This window comes from Brassica oleracea, chromosome C2 (assembly GCF_000695525.1).
Source record: "Brassica oleracea var. oleracea cultivar TO1000 chromosome C2, BOL, whole genome shotgun sequence".
In the NCBI taxonomy this organism is placed as follows: Eukaryota; Viridiplantae; Streptophyta; class Magnoliopsida; order Brassicales; family Brassicaceae; genus Brassica; species Brassica oleracea.
In genome coordinates, this window is record NC_027749.1 from 19,514,976 (window position 1) to 19,538,695 (window position 23,720).

General features: G+C 35.2%; 4 protein-coding genes across 4 annotated transcripts; 1 reads left to right on the plus strand and 3 right to left on the minus strand.

Annotated features, from left to right (window-relative positions):
* Positions 1 to 209: 209 nt before the first annotated feature.
* LOC106323638 lies at positions 210 to 2,205 on the minus strand. The gene is made up of 8 exons (XM_013761727.1): positions 1,989 to 2,205; positions 1,717 to 1,831; positions 1,521 to 1,645; positions 1,229 to 1,310; positions 1,026 to 1,155; positions 811 to 968; positions 624 to 744; positions 210 to 533 (listed from the first exon to the last, which is right to left on the minus strand). The coding sequence occupies exons 1-8, from the start codon at positions 2,203 to 2,205 to the stop codon at positions 210 to 212; spliced, it is 1,272 nt and encodes a 423-aa protein (XP_013617181.1).
* Positions 2,206 to 3,152: 947 nt separating this feature from the next.
* Positions 3,153 to 4,496, minus strand: LOC106325506 (transcription factor MYB1R1-like). Its single transcript, XM_013763552.1, has 2 exons — positions 3,941 to 4,496; positions 3,153 to 3,866 (listed from the first exon to the last, which is right to left on the minus strand). Exons 1-2 carry the CDS (start codon positions 4,215 to 4,217, stop codon positions 3,439 to 3,441), a joined length of 705 nt encoding a protein of 234 aa, XP_013619006.1. The 5' UTR covers positions 4,218 to 4,496; the 3' UTR covers positions 3,153 to 3,438.
* Positions 4,497 to 4,888: 392 nt separating this feature from the next.
* Positions 4,889 to 5,407, minus strand: LOC106323639. Its single transcript, XM_013761728.1, has one exon. The coding sequence runs from the start codon at positions 5,405 to 5,407 to the stop codon at positions 4,889 to 4,891; it is 519 nt and encodes a 172-aa protein (XP_013617182.1).
* Positions 5,408 to 18,366: 12,959 nt separating this feature from the next.
* On the plus strand, positions 18,367 to 22,313 carry LOC106323641. The gene is made up of 5 exons (XM_013761729.1): positions 18,367 to 18,674; positions 18,758 to 19,015; positions 19,094 to 19,231; positions 19,364 to 22,209; positions 22,294 to 22,313. The coding sequence occupies exons 1-5, from the start codon at positions 18,367 to 18,369 to the stop codon at positions 22,311 to 22,313; spliced, it is 3,570 nt and encodes a 1,189-aa protein (XP_013617183.1).
* Positions 22,314 to 23,720: the final 1,407 nt, after the last annotated feature.

A 23,720-nucleotide genomic window follows, 5' to 3' on the forward strand; every position in this document is an offset into this window, starting at 1 on the left:
ACACATTTTTTCTTAAAACAACCAAATTCGTGAAAGCCTCAAATCCAACAAAACTAAAATGTTCAAACATCAAACTTGAAGTAAAAACACTAAGTAGAGACAACATATATGTAAGAAGGATAGTTTAATGGTGCAAAAACAAAGTCTGAGACTAAAAAAAAACCAAAGCGTGAGTTTTAGTAACCATAAAAACCAACATGTAACATATCCTAGCCACTTCTTGCTCGCTTGGGATCCTCTGCGTCAGCCTGACCAGCAGCCCTCTTCACACTCCCAAAGAATGTGGAAGGACCATCACCAGCAACTTCCTTGTCCAAAGTTTCTTGTGCGTCTGGTACAGCCACATTTCCTTCGAAATTGGCTTCAACTTCTGGAACTTCTGGAGTGAGCACCTTTGTCACAGTCAAAGCTTGGGTCTGGCCAGTTAAATTGTGATTTGACACCTTCACAACGAATTTGCGGGTCTGTCCTATGGTATCGATAAGAGCTTGAGGTACCGGAACCAAGTGATCATCCCCTACATCCTCATTGGCCTACACAAAGTAATCAATTGTCACTATATACCCCTAATTATCTTGGAAAATACAGTTCTAAATAACAAAAGCACACGGGTTTGTAATTACCTCGAAATAATCCTCAACCAATTCAGAAGCTTTCTTACCAGATAACTCATATCCAGCACCACCAAGGAGCACAAAAGACGCTTGATCATCATTATCATACACGGAGATCTTCGCCAAGTACCTGTGTCATAAGCAGAGTAAGAATAGTGCATTGAAGTATGAGTTTAAGTAGATCTGAGTCACTTACTGTGCAACACCAACAATTTCGGTTTTCCCACATTTCTTACACATAAGGCTAGTAGGCCCTTTGGTTGCCTTAGTGTGGCACCCACCACAGCCTATGTAATACCATGATGAGCCGTGCGCAACATCTCCAATGGTTGCTATGCACTCAAACCAAGCAACCTGCAAAATGGTAAACGATTAAATAAGGAATCAAGATAATCATATTAGATGTGTCACCAATTGGTACTGAACAACCTTCGCATCTTCCTGCTTCATATAGGAAAATAGCTCGCCTATGGTCATTGTCTCAGTCTTAGTGACAATGTCTGCGTCAACTCTGTTAGCAACATCTAGATTCGTGTTCATCCTGAGGCCAACGTACAAACATCAAAAACAATGATGGAATAACGACTAACAATTTTAAATAAAAGAAAGATTACCAAGTGAGATAATCTCGGGTTGCTTGGACATCAGTGTCCAAAAACACACGTGATGGCGTCATGGAGGAGAGAGCTAGAGCACCTGTAACAAATCCATTGTTATAAGACAGATGAAAGTTATAACGTAAAATGTGATGTAAAATTTTCCATAACAGAGCCTATCGGTTACTCATAGCCAATACGCTCAACTTCTACCAAATACAGTTCTATTCCTCAAAGCCAACCTAACCAGATAATATTCCCTGACCATCCTATGTAATTCTAAAAAATAAGAAAAATTGCTAATACAGACCTCCAAGTCGCTTTGGGTTCAAGGTAGTGACTAAAATAACATGTGCAGTTCCTCCAGATGCTTTGAATCTCTCACTGAAATCGGAGGCAGCCCTGTCCCATAGGTACAACTTCATCACTAGATCGCTACAACATACAAAAACATGTGTGAATAGAGAGACAACTCAGGAATATGAAAATAATACATATTAGCTTACTCATGTGTTTGAACATGAAGCAGAACTCGGCGCGAAGAAGCTATTTCGGCATCATCTAGCACGAGAGTGTCACTGAGAACCTGCCCATTCACAAGCTTGATATGGCCAACATAATCTGCAAAATAAAAAGCAAACTCAATGCTTTATATATCATAAACACACAATGTAACCAAAAACGTAAGTATGGATCTTAACACTATCCTAGACAAAGAAGGCTGAATATATCTGATCGAATTAGAGTAACATTATCCTATATACCAGTGAGACCTTACCATAAAGATCCCCTCGCAAGTCGCAGGCAGCATCGAACTCCTCATATCCATGGAACCGGAAACGATCCTCAGGGAAACATGCCGAACTGTCCTCTAGATCAGAGAGGACAGAAGTCGATGAGAATGTGATGGTGAAACTTGGATCCGCAACACGATACAAAGTCTTGTTGTTAGATCCGAAAAAGCTGTTGAGTCTGTAAATGCCACCAGCTCTCATGTGTGGCAAATAAGTGTCTATCCTCCCAGCTGGGATGAAACCCTGAATGACAGTCTCCTGTTATCATCATAATAAAAGAAATTAATCAGAAATGCTAGAGATGAGATCTTAGAAATGCATCAACAACAAAATTATAGTTTATTGTAATATCAACAAAAGCAAACACTTGCTATGAATGCACTAAAGTACAAAATAAGGATGAAGAATCGTCTCGGGTATTAAGGTTGAAGAAATGCGAAAGAGAGGGTCGAAATGGTGTGGTCGGCGCCGTGTCTTTTGCATGATGTGTTGGGCTTGAGGCCCATTCATATCAAACATTGTTTTTTTTTTTAAAATCACGGTAAGCCCAACAAAGGCAACACACAATGACATGGCAAAAACAGTATATCTAATTGGTTGATTAAAATTGGCTACGTGGACAACCTAGTTGAGGAGGATATCCTCCTTTTATTACTTATGATAAAACAAACTATTTAAGCTTTTTTGAAATAATAATAATAATTAAATTCTTAAACGATTTAAGCTTTTCAAGAAACAATAATTAAATTCTATATATCTATTATAAGCATCAAAAACTAAAACGCAGGGCCAAATGAATTTATAGTATTAAAAAGAATTATGGTTTAAGAGTCATTTATATATATATATATATATATATATATATATATATATTTATATATGTGTGTAGATATTGTTTTAGATGATTAGGGGTCAAATGATTTTACACAAGCCATATAAAATTTGAAGCTAAAACAAATGTTTTCTACGCAGGGTCGACCGTAAATTTAAGAAACTATTGACATTTAAAATAATTTTAAATTTATGTTTTCTAATTCAGAGATCAGAAAACATATCTGTATTATTTTTTAAAAAATAATTAGAAGTCCGAACCATGCTCTCAAATAGTTTCTTTGAAGTAGTAGTCTGTCCCAAAGTACACTTCGATGAAAGAGTCTTCATGACCAAAACAACACATAAAGACTACCTGCTGTTTTACCACATCAAACATATATAGTACAACAACAAAAACGACAAGTCGTTTCCTTCTTCCTTCCCCAAAATGGCAATAAAAAACATGTACACAATAATTAAAACTTACCTGAGTCTGATAAAGTTTGTATCTAATTAGCCTAAAGTAATCATCTCCAATCTCACATTATATCATAATCAGATCTTAATCTTAATAATATAATCAAACGATTCTTTTCTTTCTTAAAAACAATTTCTTCTCCATCAAGCTACTCCCATTATACTATCCCCACTATTCGACATCGTCTCAAAGACCGAGGCACGTGAGCCACGTGCCTTCTGTTCGTTTGAAGATGAAGGACGATTCATCGACAACGGAAACATCTCCGGCGCCGCCTTGTCGAGATTCAAGTCAGCCATTTTACGAGACGGAGGGATCGGACAGACTAGCTTTGACGAAGACGCGTCAACAGATCCTAGAGGTATGTCGGGAGTGATGTCGAAGAGACTGGATCTGCGACGGCGGCGATTCTGGTTTGTACGGCGGAGGAAGTACTTTTGAGCATGGCTCGCGACTTGTGTCGGTGTTCGTGTCTTAACGAAGTTTCTCGAGATTCCTCTCCAATCTCCTTTCCCTACTGTATGTAGCCCTGTGAGGAACAGTCTATGTTCCTCCTCCGTCCATGGAGTCCCTAAAATCAAGAATCAAGAAACATACATGAGATCTTTGTTCATAAACGGAAGAGACGGTTAAGTTAAACGGAACCTCGCTTGCGCTCGCGGTTTCTGACTGAGGCGTGAACGACGTCGTCTGAGGCGTAACCACCGTCATCGACGGGGTCTGAGTCATGAGCCTTGTGATCGTACTGAGATAGGTTGTTCATACTGACGCTTTTTCTGAAAGAGGACGGTGAAACCTCCGTGACTCGGACGCCGAAAAGCATGATTCCTTTCGCTCCTCCGGCGGCGGCGGGGGGTGCTTCCGTCGGACATGTGCGAGAGTTGTGGCCGTTGTTTCCACACTGCGAGCAGCTGCGTGACATCTTTCTTGCGACAGAAGCTTTTCAGATGATAGATCGGGAGAGAGAGAGAGAGAAGAGAGAGGAACACAAAGGTAAAGAAGAGACAGAAGCTGTTCAGATGATTCTACTTTTTATGTCTGTATTAAGCTAACCATTAAAACCTTGACCGTTCAGTGTTTTTAATCTCAAAAAGATTCTGTCTGTCCAAAATAATCTTATAATTTTATTTATTTTCTATGTAAATTATAAAATAGTTCTATTTTCATTGGCTCGAATGAAGAAAACCTATTCTTCATTGACTTTACATACTATTTTTTTCCAGTCATATTAACTTAAAATATTCATCTAACAGTTACTAATCAACCGCAAAAGATTACTAATCAAGCAAACGATTGGACTAGGCGATTAGAAGAGGTGGTTGGAGAAGACGCAAAGAGGAAAAATGCAATCAGCAACATAGACTAAGCTCGAATTTTTTTTTTTTTTTTTTTTGATAACGAAAGGCTATTCTATTATTCAAGCTAGAGCTGGTCTGGGTAGCCATATCGGAATAGAACAATCAATGAAACATAAATCTCTATGGAAAGATCTCGCAGTCTTAGCTTAAAAGTCCAAAATATGGTTTTGCGTTCGTGGGATATGAGTGATCTTAAGTCCGTAAAGCATATCTTCAGAGTCTCTATCCTTTCCAATTATGTTGCAAAGATTGGCCAGACATGTGACTCCTTAATCATAGAAATCAAATCTTTGCTGTCCGTTCCAAAACTCTGACATGTTGAATGCTGAAGCATATTCTCCATCGCCCATCGTAGCGCTTCCACTTTTGAATGCAATGTAGACTCTCGTCTCGGGTAATTCCGGGTGCCCATAGGTTGAACCTTCTCCAAACTATCCATCCATACCCATCCACACCCACTGTATGGTGATGAAGATGTCCAAGACCCATCTATCAAGCATATATTACTCAAGTTTAAGACTTGGGGTTCCTCAATATTTTGAACTTGTGGAATAGGTGACACCATCTCATTAGCGTTGAACCATGTTTGACATTCACTTTCTGCATATCGAACTAGCTCCAGTGGGTCACGGTCTATTCTCCTAAAGAGCTTATCATTTCGGGCCTTCCAAATATACCAGATTATCCAGGGATAAGGGTCCCTGTCTAATCCTGGCTCGACAATGCTGTTCTTTCTCCAGAATAGATAATCCATATTAACATAGACACTCGGCACGGGAAAGATATCTGGACTTGTTGGTGTTGCTGATAGGGCCCAAGCTTGTAGGGATGGTGGGCATTCGAAGATTACATGAATAACAGACTCTCCTGGTTCTCCACATCGCAGGCAATAGTTATCAAATCTCATATTGCGCCGTATCAAATTTCTCGTTACTACCACATGACATGTTATCAATTGCCATATAAGATGACATATTTTCTGAGGCGCTTTTATCTTCCAAGCAAAGGCTTGAAGCTTTGTTATGCTGAGCTCCATTACTTCCTTCTCTTCTTCAGCCTTCAATAAGTTCCGAACTACCCAATATCCAGATTTAACGGTGTACTGACCATTTTTAGTGTAGCTCCAACAGAAAGTGTCCCGATGATGATGAGCTGAGCTTATGGCCAAGCTTCTTATAAAAGGTATATCCGCAGGGGCAACATAATCCTCCAGTAGTCGAATATCCCATTCCTTCGATTCCTTGATTAATAAGGTCGATGACTCTCATATTCGGGTGCAAAACTGGGGCTGCAGGGCGAGCCGGTCTAGCTGGTGTTATAGGGATCCAAAGGTCCTCCCACACGTTGACCTCGTATCTAGAATGTACCTTCTGCCTAATTCCTAATAGCAATAGCTTTCGAGCAGCTGAAATACTGGTCTACACATAGGACGGCCTGCTTACAGAGATTATTCTCAAAGACTAAGCTCGGTTAAGTGGACCAAAACATAGTGGTTTTAGTTATAAATATATCTATGTCACCAGTGGCATTAACCAAGATTGTTAAGAGTTCGGATAAACCTAGACTAAAATCCGTGAATCAGCAGTTAAATTGGCGAACCGGGTTAACTACAACTCAAAGCAAAATTTTAGATATTTTTAATCCCAAAAATGTTATAATATTTTGTGTCTTTTTTTTTTTTGATATGATGTAGAACTTTAAAAATCAGACGTGGCTTGTTTTCGTTCTTTAATGTTTGACAAAAGGTTTATTTCTAGTATTTGGTAAAAATAATAATATTGTTTACATGTATTATTTTTTCAGTTGATGAATTTAATCTGAGCAAAAGAATATATCTATTTTTGTTGAAATTAAGAGTCAAATATGTTAAATTTAAGTTAATTGCTATTTTATTAGAAGAATATTACTCATATAATTATAAAGATAACAATAGTTTTATAAAGATAACAATATAAAGATAACAATATTTATTTCGAAAATAATATATAATATTAACCCAAAGTAAACTATGATAAACCATAATCAATCTGGAAATCATGTAATTCAAATTATATATTGGCTAACTATACACATGAATGGTTTAGTGGTATGCAAACAGGAGCGGACGCATGTTGTGGCTTACAGGATCACGTGCCCCCAACTAAAATTTAATTTTCTCCAAGTAATTAGTACAAAACGTTAATTTATTCAGTATAATTAGCTTAAATTCAATAAAAGTGTCCAACTCCTTCCAAATTTATAGTGCTCCTCCGCTCCAAGTGTCCCTAATCTGCCCATGTATGCAAACTTTGGGAAGCTAAGGATCATGGGTTCGGAGTAAACTCACACCACTAAACATGTATGGCTACATAGATACGAGACTATGCCTTAAGCTTTATTTTATATCCGAAGAAATGGTTTATCTATAGATTGCATTTTTATTTAAGAATTAATTTGAATTCCTTCAAAAATTTGGAATATCTAATATTAAAAATTTATTTGTTGTATAATTCAGTAATTAATTCGGGTTTTAAAACATTGTCATTTTTTAAAACAAAAGAAGAAAAATATTCTTTAAAAAAAAAGAAGAAAAATATTTGAACCCTAATAATACCGAAATTTTGCTTTGAACATTCATTATATCCAAAACATTTTATCTTTTCATAAATACTGATTGGTAGATGTGTCTATTGGCAATAGATCAAAATCTCACACTCATTAAAAAAAAATTGTATAATGAAAATATAAACTCTAACCGAATATATAAATCTTACTAGCTTTCCCAATCGATACTTTCAAGCTTTTACAGTAATTGTTTCGACCATTTAGTTCAAGCGTGGCCATTTATCGACCGTTTGAAGAAAACAGAGCTGTTCATGTATATCATCGTATGTATGTTGTATACTTGTGTATCCACATGGATTTGTTGTCGCACGCATATAAATAACATGTACATACGTATTCTAATTATTGTGGCCAATGGTAAGGCTCGTGGACTTTTGTGAGTAGTTATGAAATGGTAGTGCAAGTTACGAGAGACGCTAGTGGATGAAGGTTTTATTTGTCGGCAAGTGTATTAAGTTTCGGAAAATATTACTGATATAATTTCTCGATAAACCAACATTTTTTTTTTTTTGAGAAAGGGCTACATATGAGATTTAAACCAACATTTTTGCAGCCAAACAACAAGAAAAAAGAGAGAGAGAAGCTGGACCGTTCGATGTATATACTTTAAAGCAAAGACCATTGAATTTTCATTTGATGTTTCTTACTCCCTCCGTTTCGTATTAATTATCGTTTTAGAGAATTTTTTTCGCTACAAAATAAATGTCGTTTTCGATTTTCAATGCAAAATTTATTAATTTCATGCAAAATTTATTTTTTTTATTGGTTGAAATATGGTTAGGTGTATAGGTAATAGTGTTTTTTATAGGAAATGTACAAAATTAATTGTTTCTTTTAATTCTTGTGACGAAACCTAAAACGATACTTATAATGACACTTATAATGAAACAGAAAGAGTATTTACTTATTATTTTTGATAAGTGACAGATATCGTTAGAAACGAGTACAGTTAAATATTCAAATGCAATGCTTTCTAGGAATTACTGATTCTATAAGCAACTGCGTGTCAAATTTCAATGTTAGATTTACTAAGAAGAGACAGGCATGTTTTCCTCACATTGATTGAACTATTCCAAATCTAATCATTGTTAATCGTAATCGCGAAAAATATTCGAGGCGATCACTTTTTCGTGTTAAAAAGCGAGCACTGAAATTTGCAATGCAACATGTAGCTTCACTCTTCAGATGATATTATGTACTTAAATATATTCCTACTATGTTATATTTACAATTTATTCCAAATAAAAAGTAAGTTTTAATATAATAATAACTCTCTTTGTTTTCCTTTTCTTTTGTTTTTGTAATTACTCCCTTTGTTTCATTGTACTTGGTATAAACTGATTGAACTATAGTCCCAGTTTATTACTGATGCATGTACACTACACATAAGACGCTCAATTTAAGTGCATTTTGATTGTATAGATGGTTAGGTCATTTAAAAATAATTATTACTTTATTTGTTTCATTTTACTTGGTGTTTAAGATTAATGCACAAAATTTTAAAAATGACAATTTTTATAAAATTTATTTTGCTTACATAGAAATATCATTAAATAAATTTAATCTAACCAATAACAAGATACAATATCATGTAATTGGTTATAAATGTCAAAGTATATTCAATTTTTATCTAAAATAGTGAAAACATCACTTAATTTGTAATTTTCTTAGAACATCAAATAAATTGAAACAGAGGGAAGCAGTATAAAATTACATGCAAAATAAATTTTACTAGTCTCCATAGAACATGCAATGGGTTATGTTGACTACAATGGTTGGTGGTATATATACTCGGCTATACGTTAATACTCAAGAGTTCTAGTTGACCAGTTAAACTATCAGTAAAGTTTGGGTGGTTCGAAGTATACTCAGAAAAAAAAATCTTGGGTTGATTGATTTCTCTTTTACATTTCATTAATTGATCTTTGTGTTAAAAAAAAAAAAATCTTATGGATGGTCCCTGTCGCGGTGGACCTTAACGAAAGCTCCTCGGTCCTGGTGGTTCTTCGAGTCCAAAGACCGGAGGTCTCTGCTAGAGGGCGGCGGAGACGAGGTCTAGGGTCTCGCAAGTTATCCATTGGGGCTAGGGGGCTTGTCTTCCGGCTGCTGTGAATGCAGGGCCGGCTTAGATAGGGGGGCGAGAGGTGCGACTGCCCCGGGCCCAATCCGTTGTCCTCCTATTTCTTAATAGATAAAGGTCCCATTTAAAAAAAAATACATGTATTTTTATATTAAAAATAAGAAAAGGGGTCCAATTTTTTTTACATGAAAGTATTTTTTTTATTTCCATAGATTTATTTTTAAAAATACTTCTCGTATTTTGAAAAAAAAACATATATCTATCAGATTTTTTTTAAAAAAACAAAAGTTTAGAAATTAAAATACCTTTGTTTGTAGGGGATTTAGAACCGGACCACCTTTAGAGAGAGAGAGAACCGATCGGATGCAATCGGGTCGCGGATGGGACGATCGCGGGCTGCAGGCGTCTCGGCTGCGAGCTGCGCGGAGATCGGGTCGGAACGTCCCACTAGGTGGGTGTATTGGTCCACATATGTCTCCCCCCCGGTCCATGACATCATTGAGCCGGCCCTGTGTGAATGTCTTTGCTGACGGTGGATCTAGCAAGAGGATGGCGATTCCTCTATCTAGGTAAGTCTGTTGGAGGCGGAGGTTTCTTGGCCGGTTTGAATCTGGGGTGGAGCGTGACTGGATAGGGTTTTGAAGAAGCGAGACGTCAACGAGAGGAGCAGAGGTTTTAGTTTTGAGGCTAGGTCTTCGGATCCGGTGTTGTGGTCGCGGGGTTCCTCTGGGAGCGGTTCCGCCTTAGAAGCCTCCAAGGCGGCAGATCTGTGGGTTGGTTTCGGACATATCAGCCCCGGTGAGGCTTACGGCGAGGTCTGATTTGGTTTGGCCGTTCATGTCCGTGGGAGAAGGAGGTCTAGTACCTCCGGAACCTTCTTTCCCACCATATTCTTCTTCTCTGTAATTCTGTAGCTTAATTGCAATGTTGTAATGTCTCTTGCTTCTTCCTTTAGATTGTAGCTGTTTTCTACTGGACCCCCAGATGTAACCTTTTCTGATTTACCTTTTTGGGGTTATATTAATATATTAAGTTTATTAAAAAAAAAAACTATACGATTACATCACAGATATATTTAAAGCTTTAATTTTTTTTAAAGTATCGCAAATGGTCTTATAAATCTATCTTATGGTAATGTAATTTACTGCTTGCATCTCGTAGATACACACCTCCGAGTGTTAATGTGACTCTATTTCCGCTTGTCTAAAATAGGTAATGCACTTCCATCAGTAATGACAAAATAAAGAAGGAAAATGAGCGTCGTACTCGTATGTAGTGTACGTGCAAGGTGATCGTCTACTCTTAGACAAAAAGAAAGAAAGAAAGAAAGATATCTTCCTCCAAAGGTGTTCTGTGATTGGTTGATAGTGATATATGTGAAAGCCTCCTATGACATTTAAATATATTTTGTGATTGTAAAGAAGGAGAGAAGTTTTGGACCTTTTGGTTCGTTGGCTATTTTGAGGATGCATTATGTAAAAAATTGAGTATTTGCACACTCTACGTATAAGAAACATCGTATAATTAGCAATATGCACTTTTATGACTTCCTTAGATTTCATCGATAATTTTATGACCGTTATACCCATATTGCTTAAACAATTTTTATGCAGTCCATATCTTGTTGTAGATATTTCTGATAATCTATGTTGATATTTTATTATTTTCAAAAAGTTTCTCTTAAACGTTAAAATCTAGACATTCAAAAGGCATCTCTTCTTTTTTTTATCTTTATTATCAGCTATGTCTCTTCATTGATCTATATCCAACACATCTCAAATCTTAAAAATCAAATTGCCTTCGCCAAGTTCCAAATGGATCCAAGCGGCAGTGAAACACCACCTCCATCTTTTCCTCGTAGATGTTGTCCGGTTTTGTTTTTGTGGTGCTTCTTCTCTTCCTCTTCTGATTCGTTTGGGTTGTGCGACTTCTAGGAAAGCTTCGAGGGTTCTGGTGGCTTGTCAGTTGTAGGCGGAGGCTCTGCTTAAGGACGGTGGAGCGGACAGCCGATTCCGCAAGTCAGTCATCGGGATCCCTAAGGTTTGTCTCGATTGTTGAGAGGTGCTCGTTTGACGGTGGATCTATCCATGGATTCCTTTTCGGCGTGGTTGCTTCTTGACCGGTGCATAAGAGGAGGAGAACGTGATTCTTCGAACTTGTGAGAAGGTGGAGACCCTTTGCAATCAACGGCGGAAGAGTTCAAGAGTCGGGTGTTCTTTATGGCTCTGGCGTTATGTGGCCGCGGGACCCCTCCGAGATGGCTTAGCTTTGAAGGTACACCGGTGACGGTTCTATTGGCTGGCATGGACACTACGCTGTAGTGATGTCCCCGATAACATGATTAGCTGGCCGTCGGTGTCTGTCAGAGGTGGAGGCTCTGCCTCCTTCGTCTTCTTCCCCACATCTCTTATAGTTCGCTTTAGATTTGTTTTTAGGTGTGTTTTTTTTTTTTTCATGTAACCTAGCAATTTCCGTTTCACCGGAGCTCTGGTCTGTCTATGTCTATGTTCTAATTTCTCTCTAGGGGTATGACATAAATTTAACTGTTACAAGTTGATTTTTTTCTTTTTTTTTAAACTGATTCTCTGTTACAAGTGGAGTTAACAAACTAAAACGACCAGAACCCTTTGATAAATTTCCCTTTTCAACAGTCCCGATAAAAGATTAAACATAATGCTATCATCCAAGTTTGATTACTAAAATGTTTAGCCTTAACAAAAACAAACTATCAGGATAACACACCAAGTAACCGACCAACGAAGATGCAATCCTGCAACAGACACTTCATTACACCAACGGTTACAATTGAATTTAGCAAACCAAAACGACTAGACACATTGCTAAACTCCCATTTAAACCGTCCTGAGAAAAGATAAAATAGATACTGCTATCGTTCAAGGTCTGTTAGATTGTTACTAAATTTTCTAGCCTTCACAAAAAACAAACCGGCTGTCTAACTCAACAAGTAACCGACCAACAAAGATGAAACCCTGCAAACAGACACTTTATTACTAAAAAACAAAAAAAACTTTCACACAGAGATGCTACCAGCTTTTCACTCCTCATCAACATATTTCAGCACCCACCTCTGTGATGCTCCCTTCAAAGGATGTCTCTTTTCCCCTCTCACAAACATTGCTTGTCCCCACTCCTTTCTGTTTACTAGTCAAAGCTAGCTTCATCATTTGTGGCCGACTGTTAGCATCAGAGTTTGGATCTCGTGCTTTTGTGTTGTTTTTTTCAACTGATTCCAAGGGGTCTGAATCCAATTCTTCACCGGCACTTCTCTTTTACTACCTCCGTTCCCGAAAGTAAGATGTTTTAGGTTTTTTTCTTGTTCCACAAAGATAGATTTTCTATATTGTTAAGGTACTTTTTTATACTTTTGAGGAACATTAATTGAGAATATTTGAATTGATTAAATTTTATTGGTGGAAAGTTATTGGAAAGTGTATAATAAAGTAAAAAATAAATTAAATTATAAACATTATTAAATTTTTAATAAACGTGCATACTCTAGAAAATTTTACTTTCAGGAACAGATGGAGTATTATTGATGGCTAATATTATGTTTAGATGAAGTCTTAAGGTTTTCTCCTGATAATAATATTTTTAAGAAACATTCTCCGTACTTTTCTAGAACACTCCTCTCTTATTTAATTACACAGCTAATTTTCTTTTGTTGTAATCTACAAAAGGCTTGTTTACTCATATAACTACAACATTATACGAAGAGGAGATTTTATTTAAATATAACTTATCGATACCTATCATACTCCTTACATCCCTAAACTGGATTATGCTACAAACAGAGCATACAAACAAATGCTAAAACAACCTTTTGATATATTTAACATGCTAATGAAAAGTTTAACAAGCTATGATATTTTTATTGTCAGCTATTAATATAATTAGTACTAGACCCTGATCCGCGCGCCAGCGCGGATATGAATTTTCAGTTTTTAGTTATTTATTTTATTAAACGATGTATTTGTAATATTCGTTCATATTATATTCATTAAGTAAATATTTTTTTTTTGCATCTTAAACTATCTATTTTTTTACGAATGTTTGATATCATATAAAAAATATAAAAAAATGAGTATAGAGTCAAAGTAACAGAGCATAACTTTTCAGGCAAGACCCGATCTCTTACCGTGACCAAGATCCTCCCTCTAGACACTCCACCAGCCACAGTGTCTTCGGAAGGTAACAAGACTACTGCGACTTCTGAGGAGACATCAGAAAACCGTGTGGATTTAGCAGATGGGAGTAAGAGAACCTGTTACAGTTCTGAGCTGGAGAGAGCTAAACGCCCTAAGTGTGGGAACTAGAGTTCTCGTGACACTTCTCAAAGTTTGCAACTTCTATTCAGTTTACGTGTTTGTCTTATTTACAATTGCCTGCATGGTTTTTTCATTTTGTCTTTGAATTATGAGAGTTTTTTTCCTTGACTATGGTTTTCTCTCATTTTGAATTATCAGAGTTTTTTTAAGAATCATTTGTTATCAAATTTCAGAGTGTTTTACTAATTTGGGTCAACATGTTATTTTCTACTTATTTGCATGTGGATAACTTAAAGCCAACGAATAGTATGAATATATTTCCATATCGCAAATCTATAAGGTTTATGACAAACCCAACTGGTCCATAAATACATCAGGATTTAATTACTAAAATGAAAAAATAACGTTAATTTCAAACACATTTATTAAATGTGTTTTCCTTCACTAACGTAAAAAATATTCCCGTATCTCAATCAGTTTAATATCTTTCCTAAAACTTACTCCTAAAGAATTAAACAAAACGCTTTCTACTCCCATCTTCATATTCGATTATCAAAACGCTCTGTAACATTTTTATTCTTCTTCCCGGTTCTTCCTTTGGTCCTTTTACTGTCTACAAAGCTCGCCAAACGACACTGCAAGTGTAACAAATTTTTTACAAACAAACGATATACGAATATTAATCCACCCCTATAGCCAACAATCTGTTTGCTTCTCAGGGTAAAGTTACACAAGAATGGAGAACACACCTCGTACACCCCCTTTGGAAACTGCAGGTACAAAAATACATACTTTTGCATATAGTATTGTATTTACCAAACGGAATTGAGAATAGTTCATATAGCTTTAGAACACAACACGTATAAAACAAAAACACAACTCTTGGTTTAGCATGTCTCCCAATATAATAAGCTAGATATATTAATATGGACATAACATGTATCTAAAGTTTTATATTCTTTTGCATCGCAAATTATTTTTATTATATAATAAACATTTCAATCTTCATTTATAAAAGGTAGGCTAATAACTCTGTAACATCGCAAGAGCCTCACATGTCTCTCAATATACTAAGCTAAACACACTAATATTTATAATTTTATTTTCAGTTACATGACAAATTATTACTATTACCGAACAAACATCTCAATTTCTATTTTTTAAAGTTAGGCTAATACTTTTCGGATTAGATTGTGCGGGAAAAAACTAAATTTTACTATTTATTTAATTTACTATATATAATAAAAGATGGAATTCTCATATTTTATTTTACTATTTTAACAACAGTTAGTGTTACTAAGGAAAAACTCTTTTAATAAGAACGTGGTAAGAAAAGTAGTAACATTTATCTGTATATTCATTGTTATAAAATTCATACTAGAAAGGTTGAATAACTATTCTATTAGATTCTTTGTAGCTATCACAACTGTAATATCATACGAGTTTCTACTTCTTTGTATGAATGGTATTGTTTTGCTAGCACTCGCGGGCATTATCATTTTACAAAACAATAGTATACACATACATTATCAATTCGAAAATCATTAAAATAAATTATTTCTATATTCGTGATAGATAATATTAAAATTAATTTTTAAAATATGATAAAACATTTTCCGCAATGTTTTAAAATATTATAATTATATTTAATTCAATTGTCTATTAATCATATATATTTGACATTGTATTTTCTTTTGATCTCAATAATTTATCCAACCTCTTCATTTAATAAATAATAATTACCCATTTTGTATGTATATTTGAAATTAATATTATATCGAAAACGACATAGTAACATAGAACAATCTTTAATTTAAAAAAAAAACTTTTTCATTACAGAAAGAATCTACATATTTTAATTAAAAAAAAAAGATCATAACTGGCCAACAAATATCTATCATGGTTATGAATGTAGTTTTATGTCTCAAATTTTTTTATCTATTTAATATGAAGACTAATAAATGATAAAAGTTTATTTAAGCTTGGGGTTAATGATTATTTTTAAAAAGATCCTTTCAAATACACATTTTTAAACATAGTTACAGTAGAAAAGAGAATCTTACGTTTGGCGAATTAACCTGGTTTGAATTTCGAATTAATATTGGGTTGTATTTTATTTGGGGCTCATATAATTTCTTAGCTGTGGCCTTATCTAATTTTTTTTTTAACGTCGTCTTATCTAATTTATACAGCTCTTTTTGGGCTTATCTATTTATATATTATTTAAATACAGATAAAATAAAGTCAATTTAATTTAATGAATACATTTAATACACTACTTCTTTTACGTACTGTATAATTTTTAACTGTGTAAATTTATCCCACAAAAATGATTGTAATAATAAATTTCTAATTAGTATATTTTATAACACTTATAGGTTCTTACTAGAGATAACAGTTAAATAAAAAGGTGCAATTTTATAAAGTTTATATTTAAAAAAATTTAACAACGATACAATTAGAAATTTTGTAGGTATTTCAACTGTAATATAATATGGACTTCTCCTTATTTGTATGAATGATAAGTGTTTTCCCGTAACTTTACAAAAAATAGTATATAGATATATTATAAACACCTTCCTAATTTTTTTCCATCCAGGAACTTCTACCGGGATCACACAAAAAAAAAAAAGAGGACGCCCACTCGGATCACGCAACAAACCCAAAGGTGTGTCATTACTCTGAAGATATTTTATTTTCTACTCCACGAGAATACTATTTTAAATTATGAATGTATTTTGTAGTCAATCAGATATGCAATCCACCGACGTTCAAACCAAAATACTATGATTGTAAGTTTAAACTAGATTTTGACCCGCGCAACCGCGCAGGGTTGAGAAAATTGCTTATTTATGTTTTGCATGGTGAAACAATCAAATTGATATGTTAGAAAATTAACTTGTAATTTGATAATTCTATACAAAGCAGAAGATTTTCTAGTGTTTATGTTTGTAGAACATATTCACTTTGTTTTTAATATATGACGTTTTGGAAAATCTTTTTTCACTTCAAATTAGATGATATTTTCAATTTTCAATGCAAGTTTATTCATTTTTTTCTTTTTATATAACCTTTACATTAGCCAGTTAGCAGTTTATTGATTGAATTATGATTAGGTAAATAGTTAATGATGTTTTTGATTAGATAAATTAAATTTAGTTATATGATTGTAAACGAATTCTATTATATGTTTTAGAATGGTATTAATTTGATAAAAAATGTTAATAATATTAAAGAACAATCACATGTTGTGATACTTTTTTGACATCATCAAAGTAATAATATTAATCATATGTTATGGTTGCATAATACTAAAAATGCTATACACGATCATATGTATATATAATCATATACGATGATTGCATAACATATGATTTTTTTGTTAATAACGTGACCTACAAAATAGTTAATGTCCTACAAAATAATTATATATGTTGTTAATAATTATTAGATTAATAGGTTTAATGTCTTTTTTATAAATCAGTTGGTATATTTAATTATATATAATTTATTGGTTTTGAATACAGATTTTTGAATTTAGCATATATTAACAGTAAACAATTTTGAGATTCTCCTTAAAAATAGTATATTGTTGATTTTATTAAGATATTAATAAGATATATTTGTGATATTATTTATTATAGAACTAAATGATAGAATAATTAAATGTGATGATTTTTTTATGAGATGCTCCAAAATGAAATATCACACATGAAAAAAGTCACGACTTATGTTTTAATAATAATATATTTTTCAACAATATCTATTGATAAACTAATTTATTTATCTAATTTAATCGTACAGGTGGCTGTGATAAATGTGACACTTATGGTATAAAATCATTCCAGTCTAAAAACATTATTGTTCCACAATGTCTTATGCTTATATTGTCTTAAATGGATCGCTTATAATTTATCCAGTGAGACACAAAAACGCATGAGGGATGAGAAAAGCCATCTTGCTATCCAAACGAACGTCATCCCTGCCACAAGGTAACATTCCCTGTCAACTTTAAAACACTTAAGAAACTATAACAAAAACTTATACGTCTCATCTGCATATGTTATACGCATAGGTCTACATGCTCCACAAGAATCTCATGGCTTACACCCAACAAGAACTGCGAAGAAAGGTGCATATTTTCAACTCATATTTTAAATCATTGTCGAGAATGAGCACGATAAATTAGAAGCTAATACCGATAAATGTTAGATACATAAAATATTATATCTCTTTATAAAATATTAAACGCTTTTAACTATAAAAATACTAACCACAATGTTTTAACAATTTTAAACACCTTTAACCATAGATAAAGACTCCACATCTAAATCCGAAGATGACCCCATCGTAGAATGCACAAAATGTGGTGCATTAATGTGGATTTCGGAGAGTACTGGTCAAGACTCTAGAACAGGTGAACTAACCTTCACTATTTGCTGTAACCATGGCCAAATAAAGCTTCCACCGATCAATCAACCCCCACCCATGTTAGAAGAACTTCTTCAGCATAGGTGGTTTCGAGATGCCATTCGAGTCTATAATTCAGTACTGGCTTTCACCTCCATTGGAATGAAGATGGATTATACTGTGGTGAATGCTCCCGGACCCTACACTATACGGATCCAAGGCCAAACCCACCATAAAATTGGCTCGCTAATACCGAGACAAGGCCGTCCCCCAGAATATCTCCAGCTTTATATATTTGATACGGGCAACGAAGTCAGAAACCGTTTAAACGCGATGGGCCAAACCTCAACAGAAGGTAATCTTGATGAGGCAACCTTGGTGCGCCTCATCGAGATGCTTGAAGAGAATAACTGTTTAGCTAAGCTTTTCCGACGGGCACGTGACTACTACGAAGGCAGCGGGCAAGAGTTTAATATAAGGTTGCTCTCAGATAAAGGGAAAGGTAAAGAATACGATCTCCCGACTACGAGTGAGGTCGCAGGTCTTATCATAGGGGATATGTCATCAACAATTGGAGTACGAGATATAGGGGTTCAATTCCAATCTGACACTTTGCACCAAATATGTGACGACCACCCTCTGTACATGAGCCTCCAATATCCTCTTCTCTTTCCACATGGTGAGTATGGATTTCACCCCGAGATCTCATTACATCTTGAGACAGGCACCTCGATAACAAGGCAATTCCTCACGATACGCCTATACTACGCTGCTCAGATCAGACACGTCTTAACCAGGGGATGACATTGGTTAAAGGGGGTCGTCTCCTCCATCAATATGTTGTGGACGTTTTTACGGCAATCGAAGAAGATCGGCTGAGGTGGGCCAGGAATAATCAAGATGTTTTGCGAGCCGAGCTCTACAGTAATGTACTCGATGCTGTTAGCAAGGGTGACAGTGATGCTAAAATTATTGGACAAAGGTTCGTACTGCCGCCAAGTTTCACCGGCGGGCCTCGATACTTAGTTGAGAAATACCATGATGTGATGGCTATCTGCAGAGAATATGGGAATCCGGATTTGTTTATCACAATGACGGCCAATCCTAACTGGAGAGAGATTAAAGAACATCTTGAGATATACAGTGGAGACTCCCCCAATGATAGACCAGACATTGAATGTCGGGTCTTTAAGATGAAGTTAGATCAGCTACTGAAGGATTTAAAAAAAGGAACTTTCTTCAAGCCATACACAATAGCTCTCCACAGAATATAGTTTCAAAAAAGAGGCCTCCCTCATGCACATATATTGTGGTTTGGAAACTCATCCAGAACACCAAGTTCGGAAAAGGTAGATGAGATTATTTCAGCCGAGCTCCCAAACAAAGAAGAAGAACCAGAAGCTTATAATTTAGTGACAAAACACATGATCCATGGTCCATGTGGTGTCATTAATCCGAAGTCACTGTGTATGAAAAATAATGTGTGCACAAAGAAGTATCCTCGGCCTTATAATGAAAGTACTTCAATTGAAAAATCAGGGTATGTGTTATATCGTCGCCGCCGGAATGAAAATGAGTATGTGGTTAAAAATGGGGCAACTCTAAACAACACGTTTGTTGTACCTCATAACATTAATCTCCTAAAGAAGTACGAGGCTCATATCAATGTGGAATGGTGTAATCGTACAAGCGCAGTGAAGTACTTATTCAAGTACATAACCAAGGGTGTTGACAGAGCATCCGCAGTTATTGACAAAGGAAATACGACAACTACCTCTGACACAGTGGCTTCTGGAGAACCAAAGGAAAAAGTGATTAAGCAACGGAATGAGATCCAAGAATACATTGAAGCCCAGTATTTATCAGCTTGTGAGTCCATGTGGCGGACTTTCGCATTTCACATACACAAAAGAAAGTCGTCCGTTGAGAAGCTTATCATTCACTTAGAAGGCGAGCATAACATCACCATTAAAGAAACTGATAACCTCGGCCGCGTAATCCGCAAACCAGGTATTGAGAAGACAATGTTTACTGAATGGATGGTATTATGCAGAAGGTCAGCATTTGCACGGACATTAACTTATGTGCAAATACCAGAATATTTCGTCTGGAACAACAATTCCAAAGTCTGGTCTGAGTCTGAACGTAAGAAAGGAAAAACTATTTGGCGAATCGTGGCTGTTCATCCATCAGCAGGTGATCGATACTATCTGAGGATCCTCATCAATAAGATTAAAGGTCCTAGAAGTTATGACGAGCTGAAAACTTTCAACGATGTGAAATACCCAGACTTCAAATCGGTTTGCCACGCACGAGGCTATTTGGACGATGATGTTGAATGGCTCGAGAGTATGTCAGAGGGTGCTAGAACAGCCACCCCATACCAACTCCGTGATATGTTTGTCACCTTTCTAAACACTTGCTTCGTTGCAAGCCCTAAAGGATTATGGGAGCGCTCATGGAAATCAATGAGCGAGGACATACTTCACAAGAGGCAAAGGATCATAGGCCACACAAATCTGGAACTGGACGATGAGACCCTTGAGCAGTACACGTTAATCGAAGTGGAAAAGTTGATGTGCATGCAAGACCGTTCTTTAAACGATATTAAAGAGATGCCAAAGATCAAACCTGTTTTGCTAAAAGAATTGGGGAACAGTTTGTGGAACCAAGAAATGGATTACGATGTTGCCGAAGAAACGCTCAGACATGACAGTCAGTACAACTTGCTTAACGCCGAGCAGCGTGCGATTTACGAATCAGTATTAGACTCTGTTGATAAAAAGGATGGAAAACTATTCTTTGTACATGGCGCAGGGGGCACAGGAAAAACATTCCTCTATCAAACCATCATATCCAGACTTCGCTCGAGGAAACAAATCATTCTCCTGGTAGCTTCTTCAGGAATAGCCGCATTGCTACTACCAAACAGAAGAACAGCTCATTCACGCTTTAATATTCCTTTGAAGCTCGACGAAGATAAGCTCTGCAACATCAAACCAGGTACGATGCTCGCTGAACTCATCGAGAAAACGGACCTCATAATTTGGGATGAGGCACCTTTGACGCACAAACATGCCTTCGAAGCACTAGATAAAACTTTGAAGGACATAATGTCTATGAAAAATCCACACGCAAAGGATCAAACTTTTGGCGGAAAAACTGTTTTGTTAGGTGGTGATTTTAGACAGATCCTTCCGGTATTTCCTCAAGGAAGTAGAGCTGATATTGTCTTAGCTTTGAGAAGTCATTCATATCTATGGAATTGCTGCCATAAGTTCCCTTTGAAGGCAAATATGCGAGTCAACCGGGACGAAAAAGAGTTCTCTGATTGGCTTCTCAAAGTCGGTGAAGGTCGTCCAGAATCAAAACAAGAAGATGAGGACGATGGCTACCATGACCAAATGTTAAACGTCGACCCCTCATTGGTCCAAGAGACTAAAGATGAGTCATTAAAGCAAGTTGTCGATGCAGCGTATGGTGATATAGACCAAATAGAGGCCTCCCAAAGTTCCTACACCGATAAAGCTATCCTAACACCCCGAAATGATTCAGTCGATGAAATCAATGCGTATACAATCTCCAAAACCGACGGAGAGCCAAAAGACTACTACGGTTACGATAGCTTTGAGGTTTCGGAAACTCAATCTAACCAAAATGATACACTATACGCCATTGAGTATCTCAACTCCATGGAGTGTCCAGGATGGCCTTCCCATAATCTCACTCTCAAAGTTGGGGCTCCGATTATGCTTCTGCGAAACATAAATCAAACAAAAGGATTATGTAATGGTACCCGTATGATCCTAACCCACATAGGCGAAAGAGTGCTTAAGGAAGATATAATTACTGGTTCCCACATTGGAAATGAAGTTTTGATCCCAAGAATAGTCCTCTTGCATGGGGATACACAGCTACCGTTTACTTTACGTCGACGCCAGTTCCCTACCAGATTGTGTTATGCAATGACAATCAACAAAAGCCAGGGCCAAAACTTAAAAGAGGTTATCCTATATCTTCCTAGACCGGTCTTCGCACATGGTCAACTGTACGTGACCCTCTCACGTGTAACAAGCAAAGCAAGACTAAAAATCATCAAAGGCGAAGACTCACACAAACAAAAAGTAAAGAACATAGTCTACAAAGAAATCTTCAACCGCATTCATTCCCATGAGAGTAAGTAAAATTCAAAACTCAGAATCTCATGGAAGGTTTCTAAGTGGTTATCTATCTAATAATTCACATCTATCTGCTATGCAGTACTAGAGGTACCACCATAAATGAGTCAGAACTAAAACTCCTTCCCTGATGAAAGATACCTCACTACTTATAAGTACGTCTCCCTACTCTACTATAATTAATAACTAATACTAATCTATGTTCACTGATCTATTTAAAAATAAATTTCAGGCTCCCCAACACGGAAACTCCTTCCCTTCCACCACCCTCTTCGTTAAAAGTCCACCAGCTTATTTATGTTTTTTTCTTCTATGTTTTAAGACTTTGACATCTCCTCTTAATAATGATAAGGACAATTTTGCTTCTACACATAATTTATAACAAACTTAAATTTTAAAGAGATTAAGGTTATTTTTTTTGTACGATTTTCAAAACATTATATTATTCAAACAAACTGATGTGTAAATTGATTTTTTCCTACAATTTAACATACACTGTTTCATTAAAAATGATGTGTTGCAAATAATTTCATACAAAATAACCCGGCGTAGCCCGGGACCGCCTCTAGTATTTATAATAACAATTAGCCACGATAATTTAAGCTATAACAAATATGTTTATAATTGATGTGAGAATAAAGTTAATAAGATATATAAGAAACCAATTTCTTAGTAATATTATTAAAAGAAATGATACATAGGCACATTATCACTTCTTTTAGCTAGGTTTATTAAATTCTTACAAATTATGTTTTTCCTGGGATGTTTATGTTAATTTCACCTAGGTAAAATTCTCACTAGTACAAATTATAGGAATAACCCATTAACCTCAAATTTCTAGAACCTCTATAAATTAATAATATTGAAACTTTGAAATTTTATTAATTTATAGAGATATTAATTTACAAAAGTTTACTTATTTAGATTTTTTATTTTAAGATATATTTATTCTAAGATAAGAAAAATATTTGATTTTATTGTATAGACATTAATTGTTATTTTTTGAAATTTGACATTTATATTAATTTTATTATATTATTTGGTGTATATAATATATATTGCATAGAACTTAAATGTGGTTTAGATATAATATTACTAAATCTCATTAAAAATATATTAAGTGTTAAGAAAATATAAAGATAATTTCATTGTGAATATAAAACAAACAATATAATAATAGATTCTTACATATATAAACTATGTATATAAATAAATTATTAATTTATAATTTTAGTGGGACCATATATTAACATAGAATTTTCTAAAAAAAATATTATCTTATTATTTTATCGATTTGTGTCAAATTTTGAGCCGATCCTAGTTGGGACCGACAAAATTTATTAATTTATAGAGATTATTAATTATCAAATATTAATTTATTGAGGTTATACTGTAATTCTCATTCTCTTGTAGTGATTGTAGGCTAAAGAGATTGGTGTAGGCTGACAATGTAATGTGACTGAAGGTGTACATGAGAAAGAAAGATATGATGAACAAGTTTTTTTTTTT

Bases quoted from the DNA above. Each gene is read 5' to 3' on its own strand.
- LOC106325506 (XM_013763552.1), bottom strand. From the start codon at position 4,217: ATGTCACGCAGCTGCTCGCAGTGTGGAAACAACGGCCACAACTCTCGC. The intron at 3,867-3,940 runs GTTCCGTTTAAC...TCTTGATTTTAG, and splicing joins AAACCGCGAGCGCAAGCGAG to GGACTCCATGGACGGAGGAG.
- LOC106323641 (XM_013761729.1), top strand. From the start codon at position 18,367: ATGGGCCAAACCTCAACAGAAGGTAATCTTGATGAGGCAACCTTGGTG. The intron at 18,675-18,757 runs GTACATGAGCCT...ATCTTGAGACAG, and splicing joins ATATGTGACGACCACCCTCT to GCACCTCGATAACAAGGCAA. The intron at 19,016-19,093 runs GTTCGTACTGCC...GGCTATCTGCAG, and splicing joins GCTAAAATTATTGGACAAAG to AGAATATGGGAATCCGGATT.
- LOC106323639 (XM_013761728.1), bottom strand. From the start codon at position 5,407: ATGGATTATCTATTCTGGAGAAAGAACAGCATTGTCGAGCCAGGATTA.
- LOC106323638 (XM_013761727.1), bottom strand. From the start codon at position 2,205: ATGAGAGCTGGTGGCATTTACAGACTCAACAGCTTTTTCGGATCTAAC. The intron at 1,832-1,988 runs GTAAGGTCTCAC...TTTATTTTGCAG, and splicing joins CTTGCGAGGGGATCTTTATG to ATTATGTTGGCCATATCAAG. The intron at 1,646-1,716 runs GTAAGCTAATAT...TGTATGTTGTAG, and splicing joins CTTCATGTTCAAACACATGA to CGATCTAGTGATGAAGTTGT.